The 12,952-nt window shown below is 41.7% G+C and overlaps 1 protein-coding gene across 2 annotated transcripts in view; it reads right to left on the bottom strand.

Annotated features, from left to right (window-relative positions):
- Positions 1–764: 764 nt before the first annotated feature.
- Positions 765–12,952, bottom strand: part of ZFP1 (ZFP1 zinc finger protein) — a 22,970-nt gene continuing 10,782 nt past the window's right edge. The window contains exons 3-4 of one of the 2 annotated variants that reach the window (XM_032156417.2): positions 6,506–6,632; positions 765–3,714 (exon numbers count right to left, since the gene is read on the bottom strand). In XM_032156417.2, the coding sequence (XP_032012308.1) occupies positions 2,633–3,714; positions 6,506–6,632 (1,209 nt within the window). In that variant the 3' untranslated portion in view covers positions 765–2,632. The remainder of the gene's footprint in view (positions 3,715–6,505; positions 6,633–12,952) is intronic. The other variant, XM_058440490.1, reaches the window with a different exon arrangement.

Below are 12,952 nucleotides of genomic sequence, written 5' to 3' on the forward strand. Positions count from 1 at the left end.
TCTCACCTAGCTTTATGGCTTAAAATATTACCCTGTGACAACTCCCAAATTTTTATTTCTTCTGAAATTGGGCTTCAGAGTCATCTTACCCTCTAAACGCATAAGAGGCATGAGACAAACAGCTGCCACTTGCAATGACCATAGGGGAAGAAGGGTCCTTCTGGGAAAGCCTCATTACAGTCGGACCAGCAAGGCTGAAACTGAGATGGGAGATTTGCTGATTGTGCTGTTTGCCCTCCTGGTCCATCCTCCATCCTTGTACCCTGCTTTATCCCAGGAGGACGGCATCACCCGGGCTTCTGATCAGGTTCAGTTGATGGAGGCATCTTCAGGAGACAGCAATAAAGAGCTGAGGTTTTTCCCCCTCTGCTCCCTTTCCTGACAGTTGTATGTTTCTCACAGTAGCTGCATCTTTGTAGAGCTTCAACATCCACTTAAGAGACACTCTTCCTTTTTATTCTGTTTTCCTATCTCCTACAGGAAAGAGACCTTCCAACATTTTGGCTCTCACTGGGCTCTGAAACACCATTTCTTCCTTTTGTCCCTAGGGAGACAACAGCTTCTTGGCACTGCTGCTCTCTGGATTCCTTACCAACTGTTGTTTGTTCCCTTAATCCTTCTCTTTCTCCAAGTCACCCTTTCATATGGCGCTAATTCAGTTTACTGCTAAAGCCCTCACTGATAAAACTGGTGAGGTCCACAGATTAAAAATGGAAGGAATTCTATTCACCAGGCCCATAAAACCATATACAAAGACACACATATATAAGGGTTTATCTTTATTTTATAAAAACTGCTACACACACACATACACTCTCTCTCTCCCCTCTTGCTTTCCTCATTTGACCTAGAGAAGTTTGGAGTTTGTTCCCATACATTCTTTTCAAGGAAATACCATTCAGCCACGGTATGTTTTTACCACAATTTATTCATCCATTCCCTTACTGATGGTCTTTTTTCTTTTTTTGGTCCTTACCAAAAAATACAATATACATTAGTAAACATATAATCTTAAGTACTGGCACTTTTTTTTCCTTAGGGATAGATTCCCAGGAGATTCCTAGGTTGTAAGAGTATATTAATGTTAAAACAGACTCACAATGTTTTCCAAGGAGGTTGTTACAATTTACATTTCTAAAAGCAGCTATGAAAATAACGTTTTCCCCTCCTTTGTGAGTAGGTAAGATGACAACTTAGACAAAGCTTATTGGGCTACGGATGTTCTGGATAAATTTGTTCAGAAAGTCACTCAAATTCATATATGGTGACAGCATGTCAATGATACCCAAAAATATTTTTTTAAAAGCCAGTTTTTGGTTGCCATTTATAATTTCCAATACATGATTTGTGATTGATAGGGAAAGGCTGAACTTAAGAATTTGAAATCAAGTCTATAAAAGCAAATCTTTGAGTTACAGAAAAATTCTTAATATATGGAGAGACCACTGAAAAATCTGACTTTTATAAAAGTGTAAACATTTAAAGGAAAGGTAATAACTTATAACTCATGTTCCAAAGGGAAATGTTTTAGGTTGGCAACAGCAAAACTCAAGGAAGTAGACATGCCTCCTTTAAACAACAAAATAGTATAAAAATTCACTTCTAAAGGGGGTTATGCACATGAAAAATTTAAAAAGCAATGAAACAGTTGACAGTTAAAATAATTTTTCCTCTAAAGTCACTGAAATGTAACATTTGTGAACTATAGAAGAATCCTACCATTTTTGCTAGACAATTCATGAAATCTTAAGGGAAACAAGGAAAGACAAACAGGTGGTTTCTGTGTTACACAATATTTTGGTAATAGACATGCATTTGTATGCAAATATCCCATGGGAAAATAAGAGCACGATGAATGGGGATATTGTCTTTACATGGCAAACTCTTATTCTGTGGTGCACACTGAGTAGTACAGCTCATGTCTGCCTCCTTCATGTTACAGATCAATTTCACATTTGCATATGTGTGTAAATAGTGCTTCTAGAAAATCTTCAGCAAACCAGACGCAGGGAAAACTTCAACACTGTCTTCTGTTTCGTAAGAGGCAGCTCAAGAACAATGTTCATACCAACTGATATATGCCAGCAAGCAGTAGGGAAAGACGTAGGTTCCATGCTACTTTAAATCTGTTACATGTTTCATTTGGAATGCATACTGGATTGCAGAGATACTGAAAAACACGTGATATTTAGTATGAAAAATCTTGTTACGTCCTAATTATCACAGAGGACAAGAATTTCAAATTCCCAGTGATTATGCTAAATTCACATGTGCAGATCTAAAACTTACCACTGGTGTTTTGTGGCATATCCACATAAAACCACTGAATTCATAGGATACTGTTGGTATATTTCTTATGCTGCTGTCTAGAATACTCCAAGATTTTAAAAAGCTCATTGTAGTACAACTGGGTATGGCTATTTACAACTAGATATATTCTGGTATGTATTCTTTAGCTGGGTATCACATGTAACTTCCAGTATAATGTTCTCATGGGATCCTATTTTAATACATTTTTGAGTTGAGAGATTACATCTCAATATGAATTCCCATGTTCCCTCAATACTGTCATGAGGTTTCTCACCCGCTTGAAGAGTCTGGCAGTTTTCCACAGTACAACCTGGCTGGAGTTTCAGGGTTTATCCCCAATGTGAACTCTCTGATGGACACTGAGTCGGGACTTCCTGCTAAAGGCCTTCCCACATTCAGAACACTCATATGGTTTCTCTCCTGTGTGGATTCGCAAGTGTAATCTAAGAGTTGACCTCTGGCTGAAAGTTTTGCCGCACTCAGTACATTCGTAGGGTTTCTCTCCTGTATGAGTTCTCATGTGTATAATGAGCTGTGAGTTCTGGATAAAGGATTTTCCACATTCACTGCACTCATAGCGTTTCTCCCCCGTGTGAATCTTCTGATGTATGATAAGGTTTGACTTCTTGAAGAAGGTTTTTGCACATTCGTTACACTCATAGGGTCGCTCTCCTGTGTGAATTCTCTGGTGTGTGGTGAGTTCAAACTTTTGGGCAAATGTCTTTCCGCATTCACTGCATTCATAGGGCTTCTTCTCCATATGTGCTCTCTGGTGTACAATGAGGTTTGACTGGTGGGTGAAAGCTTTTCCACATTCCGGGCACTCAAAGGGTTTCTCCCCAGTGTGAATTCTCTGATGTTTGATGAGGTTGGCCTTATGGGAGAAGGTTTTCTTACACACATTACATTCATATGGTTTTTCTCCAGTATGTATTCTCTTATGACTAATGAGGAGTGACTTAAAGGAGAAAGCCTTGTCACAGTAAGTACAAATGAAAGGTTGAACCAAGTTTTTTATTTTCTGATGTTTAAAAATGGCTGCTTTATGGCTGAGGGCTTTTCCACTTTTACTGTATTCAGAATATTCTACTCCAGCGTGGGTTTTCTCTTGCTTCAGGTAGAGAAGGGCTTTTCCAAATTCGTTACACTCATCAGTCTGCTTTCCTGCATAGCTCCTATTACTATTAAGCAAGTCTGAATTATATTTCAAAGTTTTTTCATATAAGTCATATTTATAGGGTACTTGTCTTAAAGAAACAAAGTCTGTGTTCAGATTAAGTGCTTTTCCAAAGAGATCGCCTCTTTCCTCAATTGGGGTTTGGTTTTTAAGAATTAAAAATTGCCTCGCCTGCTCGTCTGGGTTTCTGTGGTCTCTCTCCATCTGGTCATCAGCCTTCCACACTTCTAGGATAGAGCACAATGAAAAGAACCTTGTCAATGCCTCCGCTGTAATGTTACCGAATGGGAAGTCTTCACAAGTGTCCTATCACAGGGCTGACTCTTTAGTTTGGGACCCAGTCTCCCAATATTAAAAAATTCCCAGCGCAAATGTTTCCTTTCAAACTTTGAAAGAGAAAGGTAATAGCTTGCGGTGAAAAAACAAAACAAAACCAAAATCAATACAAGTAGCATTGCCAGATGACAAAATGACCTTAAAGTGGGCAAAGAAGGTGAAATAAGACAGAAAACAGAACACAAATAATATGAGAAGGCTGGCGATGCCAGGAATGGAGATTCATAGTGTTCTTAAGGGCACTGCAGTTAGCACAGAGACCGAAAAAGTAAGCAGATGAGGGAATTAAGGGAAAATACTTAGCAGATGTCGAGTAATAGTATTATTTGCTAAACTCGGACTACTCTGGTAGAACCAGCACCAGTCTGCACAGTTCTATGCTTTTTCTTTTTTTTCTACTGTTCATCTTTACCAAAATGATTTCCAGAAAGCAGCACTTCTCATAGGTTTGCAGTGACAACCAGATAGCAGAGCTCCAAATCTCTAAAGTGAGAATCTTGCAACTGGTAAAATCCAGAAATTCATTCTCTAAGAGATACACACCTTTACAACAGGATCATTGACTGCTGCTAGTTTTATTGCTTTTTTTTTCTACTGAAGTTGTTGGGAGAGTGAACATGTTTTCACTATCATATCCTACTTTTCTTCCATTCCTATTTAGAGATAGGGTCTCCCTCTGTTGCCCAGGCTGGAGTGCAGTGGCACAATCATAGCTCACTGCAGCCTTGACCTCCTGGGCTCAAGGGATCCTCTCAACATTCCAGGAATGAGCCACCGTGCCCAGCCTACTTCTTTCAATGTGTTCAGAATCTTAAGGATCAAGTTACCCAGGTTCATTATTAAGAAGTCAAACAACAGATACTGGCAAGGCTAAGATACACTGTTGGTGGGAATTTAAATTAGTTCAGCCACTGTGGAAAACAGTCTGAAGATTTCTCAAATAATTCAGAACTACCCTTTAACATAGCAATCCCATTAAAAATGATCTGGCCAGGCACAGTAGCTCATGCCTGTAATCCCAGCACTGTGGGAGGTGAAGTCAGGAGGTCTTATTTTTGTTTTTTGAGATGGGGTCTCTCTCTGTTGCCCAGGCTGGAGTACAATGGCATGATCTCACCTCACTGCAACCTCCACCTCCCGAGTAGCTGGGAGTACAGGCACATGCCACCATGTCCGGCTTATTTTGTATTTTTAGTAGAGAAGGGGTTTCACCATGTTGTTGGTGCTGGTATTGAACTGACCTCAGGTGATCCGCCCGCCTCAGCTTCCCAAAATGCTAGGATTACAAGCGTGAGCCACTGTGCCTGGCCTGAGGTCAGGATTTCCACAGAGAACTTGTCTCTACAAAAGTAAAAAATAATTAGCAGGGCATGGTGGTGTGTGTCTGTGGTCCCAGCTACTCGACGCTGAGGTGGGAAGATTACTTGAGCCCAGGAGGTGGACGCTACAGTGCACCATGATATCGCCACTGGATTCTAGCCTGGGTGACAGAATGAGACCCTGTCTCAAAAAAAGATTCTACCAAAAAGACACATGTCCACTCATACTTTCATCACAGCACTATGCATAATAGCAAAGACATGGAATCAACCTTGGTGCCCATTAATGGTGGCCTGGAAAAGAATGGTACATGTACAAGACACAATACTACGCAGCCATAAGAAATGAAATTGTGTCCTTTTCAACAACGCGGAGGCTCACAAATGGGAGCTAAACACTGGGTACTCAGGGACATAAAGATGGCAATAGTAGACACACTGGTTGGTGGGAAAGGGAGGCAAGGGTTGAAAAGCTACTGGGTACCATGCTCACGACCTAGGTGTCAGGATCAATCAACCCAAACCTCAGCAGCACAGAATACACCTACGTACCCCTAAATCTAAAAAACTAAAATTAACTTAAAATTACCCAGCCACAACCTAGACCTTCATCTTACGTTATTACTTGTTATCTCATTGTGATCTTGCTGCCATTTTGTCCGGGACAACACTGTCACTCTCATACTGAAAAATCTATCTTAAGGCCACTATAACGATTCCTATGAGCGAAAATACAAACGTTCCCATTCTGGCAAAGCAAGAATGCTAATGAAAGAGCAACTAGTAACAACAAAAGTTTAAGATACCTTAGAAAAGTATCAGGGTTCAAGTGTGACAAGCAAATATATATAAGGTTAAATAGGAAAAAAAAAGTAAGCAGGGACAGACGGATATTTGGAGGTATGCTTCAGAGACTGAGGTACAGGTCATTTGTCCTCAGCTATACTTCAGGGTTAGGGATTTGAAAAACAAATTCCTGAAAAGTATTTCAAAGGTACTGAGCTGCTCATACTCCCCTGGATACTAATTCCACTGGCTTCTGCTTCTCCCTCTCTCCTATCTCCCTTAAAACGTTCTGAATTGACAACTCTGTGCTACCCAAAACTCTTCTCGTTGCTCCAACTTGAAAATTGCATATGGCTTGACAACCATTTACTAATGGGACATAGCTCCTAACTGCTCGGGCTTCAGAAGCCTTGAAGGAAAGGAGATAGAGCTTTAAAGGCTGCAAGATCTCCCAGCTTTAACACCTGAAGACTTAGGCCAAAAACATTTAGTAATTCAGAAGCTCATTTCTGGTCACTGAGACAGGACATAAATACCTGTAGACACACGATGAGCTGTACCTGAAAACCGTCCTTACCCACTGAAAGTAAGTTGCTATAATTCTCCAGCATCACATCCATGTATAGGATCCTCTGAGAGGGGTCCAGTTGTTCCCATTCCTCCTGGGTAAAGTCCACAGTCACATCCGTGAATGAAACTGATCCCTGAAATGGCATATTGTTATTCATCTTAAGATGATCATTTGGTGATACAGAAAGGATAGATGAAAACTTTGTAAGTCATTCACCATGAAAATTTATATATTACACCAATGATACATCTTGTTCACTGTTTTTGTTCATATCTTCCAAAATATATTTTTATAATTGAGATTTATTCAGATTCCCCTGTATCTCTGGCACTGTTATATTTGATAGGTGTCTCAGATTAATAAAACACTGTTGGCCAAGCACGGTGGCTCACACCTGTAATCCCAGCACTTTAGGAGGCTGAGCCGGGGTGGGGAGGGGGATTCACTTGAGGTCAGGAGTTCGAGACCAGCCTGGCCAACATGGTGAAATCCCGTCTCTACTAAAAAAAATATAGCCGGGCATGGTGGCACATGCCCGTAGTCCCAGCTACATTGGGGGCTGAGGCAGGAGAACTGCTTAAACCCAGGAGGCAGAGGCTGCAGTGAGCCAAGACTGCACCACTGTACTCCAGCCTAGGCAACACAGTAAGACTGTCTCAAAAACAGTTTCTGCTCTCAAGATGTATGCTGTGATACAAGCACATTAGATATTCAGTGTTACCACTGTGCTAATAAAGCTCACATAGGCATTATTTCTGTATATCGATGTTAAAGAGTTAAAACTTTGACTACTTAAAGGCAGAAAATGAACTTTCAACTATAAAATACCAGGGACAGGTAAGGATCTCTGTCCCTCCATCCCCCCATTCAAGCCATAAAAATGGTAGAAAAAAATTTTAAAAAATACATGGTTGAATTTAACAGGCCAGAACAGCTGAAGAAATGATTAGTCAAAAAATGTCAGTAAATATCTAACTGAAATGCAAAAGGTACATTAAGGAGCCTCAAAGATACATGGGACAAGCTAAAAAGGTCTAATATATTTGCAGCGGATGTCCCAGGAGGGGCAAAATGCAGTGGAAACAATATTTGAAGAGATAATAGCTGAAAATTTTCCAACACACCTCACACCAGGCTATAGTTTTAAAACCACCAACCCCAAGTACAATAAGTACATGGTGGAGAGCACCTGTAATCCCAGCTACTTAGGAGGCTGAGGCAGGAGAATTGCTTGAATCTGGGAGGTGGAGGCTGCAGTGAGCCCAGATTGCCACACTGCACTTGAGCCTGGGTGACAGAGCAAGACTCCGTCTCAGAAAAAACCCCAGAGGAAAAAACAGGCATTACCTTCAGAGGTACAAAACTGACTGCTGATTTCTCAACATAAACAATGGAAGTCAGAAGACAAATCTTCAAAGTGCTGAAAGTATCTAGAATGAGTTGGTTGACAAACTTTTTCTATAAAGGGTCAAGTAACTATTTTAGATGTTTTTTTCAGGCTACATATAGTTGCTGCTAAAACAAATCGACTTGGCTATCATACCACAAAAACAGGCACAGGCAACACGTCAACCAATAGGCATGGCTGTGTTCCAATAAAACTCAATTTATGGAGGCCGGGCACGATGGGAGGCTGAGATGGGTGGATCACCTCAGGTCAGGAGTTCGAGACCAGCCTGACCAACATGGAGAAACCCCATCTCTACTAAAAATACAAAATTAGCCGGGCATAGTAGCGCATGCCTGTAATCCCAGCTACTCGGGAGGGTGAGGCAGGAGAATCGCTTGAACTCAGGAAGTGGAGGTTGCGGTGAACCGAGATCATGCCATTCCACTCCATCCTGCGCAACGAATGAAACTCCACCTCAAAAAAAAAAAAAAACTTATGGAAACTAAAATCTGAGTTTCATTATCATTTTTATTTCAAATCATTTTCACAGCACAAACTACTCTTTTGATATTCCCCCCCAACCATTAAAATTAAAAACCATTCTTAGTTTGTGGGTCACACAAAAACAAGGCAGCAGCCCATCTGGACAACAAGCCAGAGTTTGATACCCCCGATCTAGAATGATGACTAGTACATAACAGATGTCAAGTATTAGGCATTATTACCACTATTAAAAGATGTACCAAAACCAAAATTAAGCCCAGCAAGAATCAGATGAATGTGCAAAAAAAGCAATAGCAAACCAGCAAAACATATTAAAAGTAAGCAAACATGGAATGGGGAAGGAAGTTTTGAACTAATTTCTGGATGTCATCAACTTAGAAGTTGTGGCAGGAAGAAAGTACCATGTTTGGAAGAAAAATTCTGATTAACTTTTGTTTAAAATAGGAAAGTACTGAAAAAGTAATATAAACCTTTAAAGGGTGGAAATAAGCAGAGAAGGAAAAGCAGATAAAATGAGTAATCAAAATAAAATGGGATAAATGTTAGAAGACTAAGACCTTCACGGTTTAAAAACCTGTGTATAATTTTTACAAGAGACAAATTTTAAAAACAACACAAACTTCAATGATCCAGCTAAAATATAAACAAAGTAACAAAGCCTGAAAACAAAAGGCACAGGAAGCTGTCACAGGAACATCAATAAACAGAATTCCAAAAAATGCACATAACATGATCCAAAATTCTATATAATCCTGTTCATGATATAAAACTTATTAAACAAAGAGCATGGGTACACCCATACAAAACATACTGGTTATCTCTATGATGGAAAGACTGGCTTTAATGGTCAAGAAAATTTTAGGGTTGAGTGAGGTGACATCAACAGTGCTGGTGCCGTGGCTCATGCCTGTAATCCCAGCACTTTGGGAGGATGACGCGGGAGGATGCTTGAGCCCAGGAGTTTGAGACCACCCTGGGCAACATGGCAAGACCCTGTCTCAAAAAAAAGAAAAAAAAAAAAAAAAAAAAGGCTGGGTGCAGTAGCCACACCTGTAATCCCAGCACTTTGGGAGGCCGAGGCAGGTGGATCACCTGAGGTCGGTGGATCACCTGAGGTCAGGAGTTTGAGACCAGCCCGGACAACATGGTGAAACCCCATGTCTACTAAAAATATAAAAATTAGCTGGGCATGGTGGCGGGCACCTGTAGTCTCAGCTACTCAGGAGGCTGAGGCAGGAGAATTGCTTGAACCCGGGAGGCAAAGGTTGCAGTGAGCGAGATCGCGCCACTACACTACTACACTCCAGCCTAGGCAACAGAGCAAGACTCTACTAAAAAAAAAAAAAAAATTACATTTCAATACATTTAAAATATAATACAAGTAATATAAATTTTAAAACCACAGCCATATAAAAGAATGAAATCATATCCTTTGCAGCAACATGGATGCAGGTGGATGGTATTATCCTAAGTGAATTAACACAAACAGAAATCCAAATAGTGCATATCCTCACTTATAAGTGGGAGCTAAACTCCGGGTACTCATGGACATAAAGATGGTAACAGACACTGGGGTCTACTGGTAGGGAAGGGAGTGGGGCAAGGGCAAAAACTGTTGGGTACTATCCTCACTACTTGGTGACAGGATCAGTCATACCCCAAACGTCAGCATCATGAAAAATATCTATGTAACAAATCTGCACATGTACCCCCAAATCTGAAATAAGTTGAAATTATATTTTAAAAAACCAACATACACAATACGTGGAAACGTCAAAATGTTAAGCACTGACTAGACAGCAAAACAGGCAGATAATTAAGTTGACCTACACTTGGGCCGGACGCAGTGGCTCATGCCTGTAATCCTAGCACTTTGGAGCCAAGGTAGGCGGATCACATAAGGTCAGGAGTTCAAGACCAGTCTAGGCAACAGGGCAAGACCCCATCTCTAAAAAAAAAAGAATACAAAACGCCAGGCATGATGGTGCCTGTCTATAGTCCCAGCTACAGGGGGGCTGAGGTGGGAGGACTGCTTGAGCCAAGGAGGTCTAGGCTGCAATGAGCTGAGATTGCACCACTGCACTCCAGCCTGGGTGACAAAGTGAGACCCTTTCTCAAAAGTTGAACCATACTCAAGTTACTTTCAAATGTTTTAATACATAAAAATATTTCGGCTGGGCACGGTGGTTCACGTTTGTGATCCCAGCACTTTGGGAGGCCGAGGTGGGCAAATCACATGAGGTCTGGAGTTCGAGACCAGCCTGGCCAACATGGGGAAACCCTGTCTCTACCAAAAATACAAAAATTAGCCAGGCGTGGTAGCGGGCGCCTATAGTCCCAGCTACCTGGGAGGTTGAGGAAGGGGAATCGCTTGAACCCGGGAGGCGGAAGTTGCAGTGAGCCGAGATCGTGCCACTGCATTCCAGCCTGGGTAACAGAGTGAGACTGTGTCTCAGAAAAAAAATATATGTATTTCATAAAAGTACTATGCTTTATTTGTATTTCTGTGAAATACAAAGAAATCTTATAATCTACCATGCAAAACGGAAGAAAAAAATTCCTAAAGAAATTTCAGAACACCGGCTGCAAAGAGAAAAGCCTGCGATTTTCAGGAGAGAATAGGTTACAAGTAAGTAGACTGAAAGCCTTCAGACCTCTTGACTACGCCAGAAAGCAGTATCTTCAAAATTATCAGAGAGGCAAACCATAAAAACTGGACAAAATAAAATAATTACCTGCAAGCACAGGAGAGCAATCACTGCAGGGCTACAATTACCAAAAGGGATCTATGAGGAGAGCCATGCATTTACAATGATGCTGAACCATGGCACAGAACAACAAAGCCCAAGCAGAAGTGAGTCTTGTTGGCCGGGCGCGGTGGCTCACGCCTGTAATCCCAGCACTTTGAGAGGCAGAGGCGGGGAGATCACTGGCAGCCAGGAGTTCGAGATCAGCCTGGCCAACGTGGAGAAACTCCGTCTCTACTAAAAATACAAAAATTAGCCAGGTGTGGTGGCACACACCTGTAATCCCAGGTACTCGGGAGGCTGAGGCAGGAGAACTGCTTGAACCCGGAAGGCGGAGGTGGCAGTGAGCCAAGATCGTGCCACTGCACTCCAGCCTGGGTGACAAAAGCAAGACTCCATCTTGAAAATTAATTAAATAAATAAATTAAAAAAAAATACAAACTGGTGTTTGGGTCTGTAAAGCAACTAGGATCTAGAGGCAATGCTATGGTTTGAGTATTTTTGTCCTCTCTAAAAATTCATGTTGAAACTTAATCCCCAATTAAGTATTGGGAGGTGTGGCCTGAGAGGTGATTGGGTCATGGAGGCTCCTCTGCTTGTGAATGGGGTTAGGTGCCCTTCCAAAGGGGCTTGATGAAAGGAGTTCATCTCCTTTTTTGCCCTTTTGCTTTATGCCATGCCAGGACACAGCACTCCTCCACTCTGAAGGATGCAGCATTTAAAGTGCCATCTTGGAAGAAGAGACCAGGCCTTCACCAGCACCTTGATCTTGGACTCTCAGCTTCTAGAACTGTGAGAAAATAAATTTCTTCCTTTTTTTTTTTTTTTTTGAGACAAAGTCTCACTTTGTCACCCAGACTGGAGTGCAGTGGCGTGATCTCAGCTCAGTGCAGCCTCCACCTTCCAGGTTCAAGTGATTCTCGTGCCTCAGCCACCCAAGTAGCTGGGGTTATAGGCAAGTGCCACCACACTTGGCTAATTTTTATATTTTTAGTACAGATGGGGTTTCGCCATGTTGGCCAGACTGGTCTCAAACTTCTGCCCTCAAGGGATCCACCCACCTTGGCCTTTCAAAGTCCTGAGATTACAGGCATGGCTACCTTGCCCAGCCGAGAAAATAAATTTCTGTTCTTTATAAATTACCTAGTCTCAAGTATTCTGCCATGGCAGCACAAAATGGACTAAGACACAGGGTGACGGAGCTAAGAAAAACATAGAGAAGAAGCCTCAACATTCTGCATAAAGATTCACCTCAGATCTTTGGCTAGTTCCTAATATGTGTAGGTGGAGGGCAGGCCTCCAAGAGAACTAGTGGCAACGACTGGGAGACTTGAGAGCTGAGTAGAGATTTCAGAGGTTGCATGGTGCTGAGGAGCTGGGACAGTCTGAATCCAGCAAGATAGATATACTGGCTAACAGTTGAGATGCCAGAAAAGCCATGCCCTAGAAGGATGGAGCACACCCTAGGAGAAAGGAGTATGACCAAACCAATAGACCCACACCTGCAAATCTTAAAACATGCCCCAACGGAATCAGAATCATCTGCCAATAATTTAGCTATCTGGCAGACGAAACTTAACATTTTTTAGAAGGAGCTATGTATCATACAACATATCCAGCATACAAACAAAACTGCTAGACATGTGAAAAAGCAAAACCAGGGCCAGGTGTAGTGGCTCATGACTGTAATCCCAGCACTCTGGGAGGCTGAGGCAGGTGGACACATTGAGCCCAGGAGTTTGAGACCAGCTTGGGCAATATACCAAAACCCTTTCTAAAAAAGGTACAAAAATTAGCCGGGCATAGTGGCAC

This window comes from Hylobates moloch, unplaced genomic scaffold (assembly GCF_009828535.3).
Source record: "Hylobates moloch isolate HMO894 unplaced genomic scaffold, HMol_V3 SCAFFOLD_6, whole genome shotgun sequence".
NCBI lineage: Eukaryota > Metazoa > Chordata > Mammalia > Primates > Hylobatidae > Hylobates > Hylobates moloch.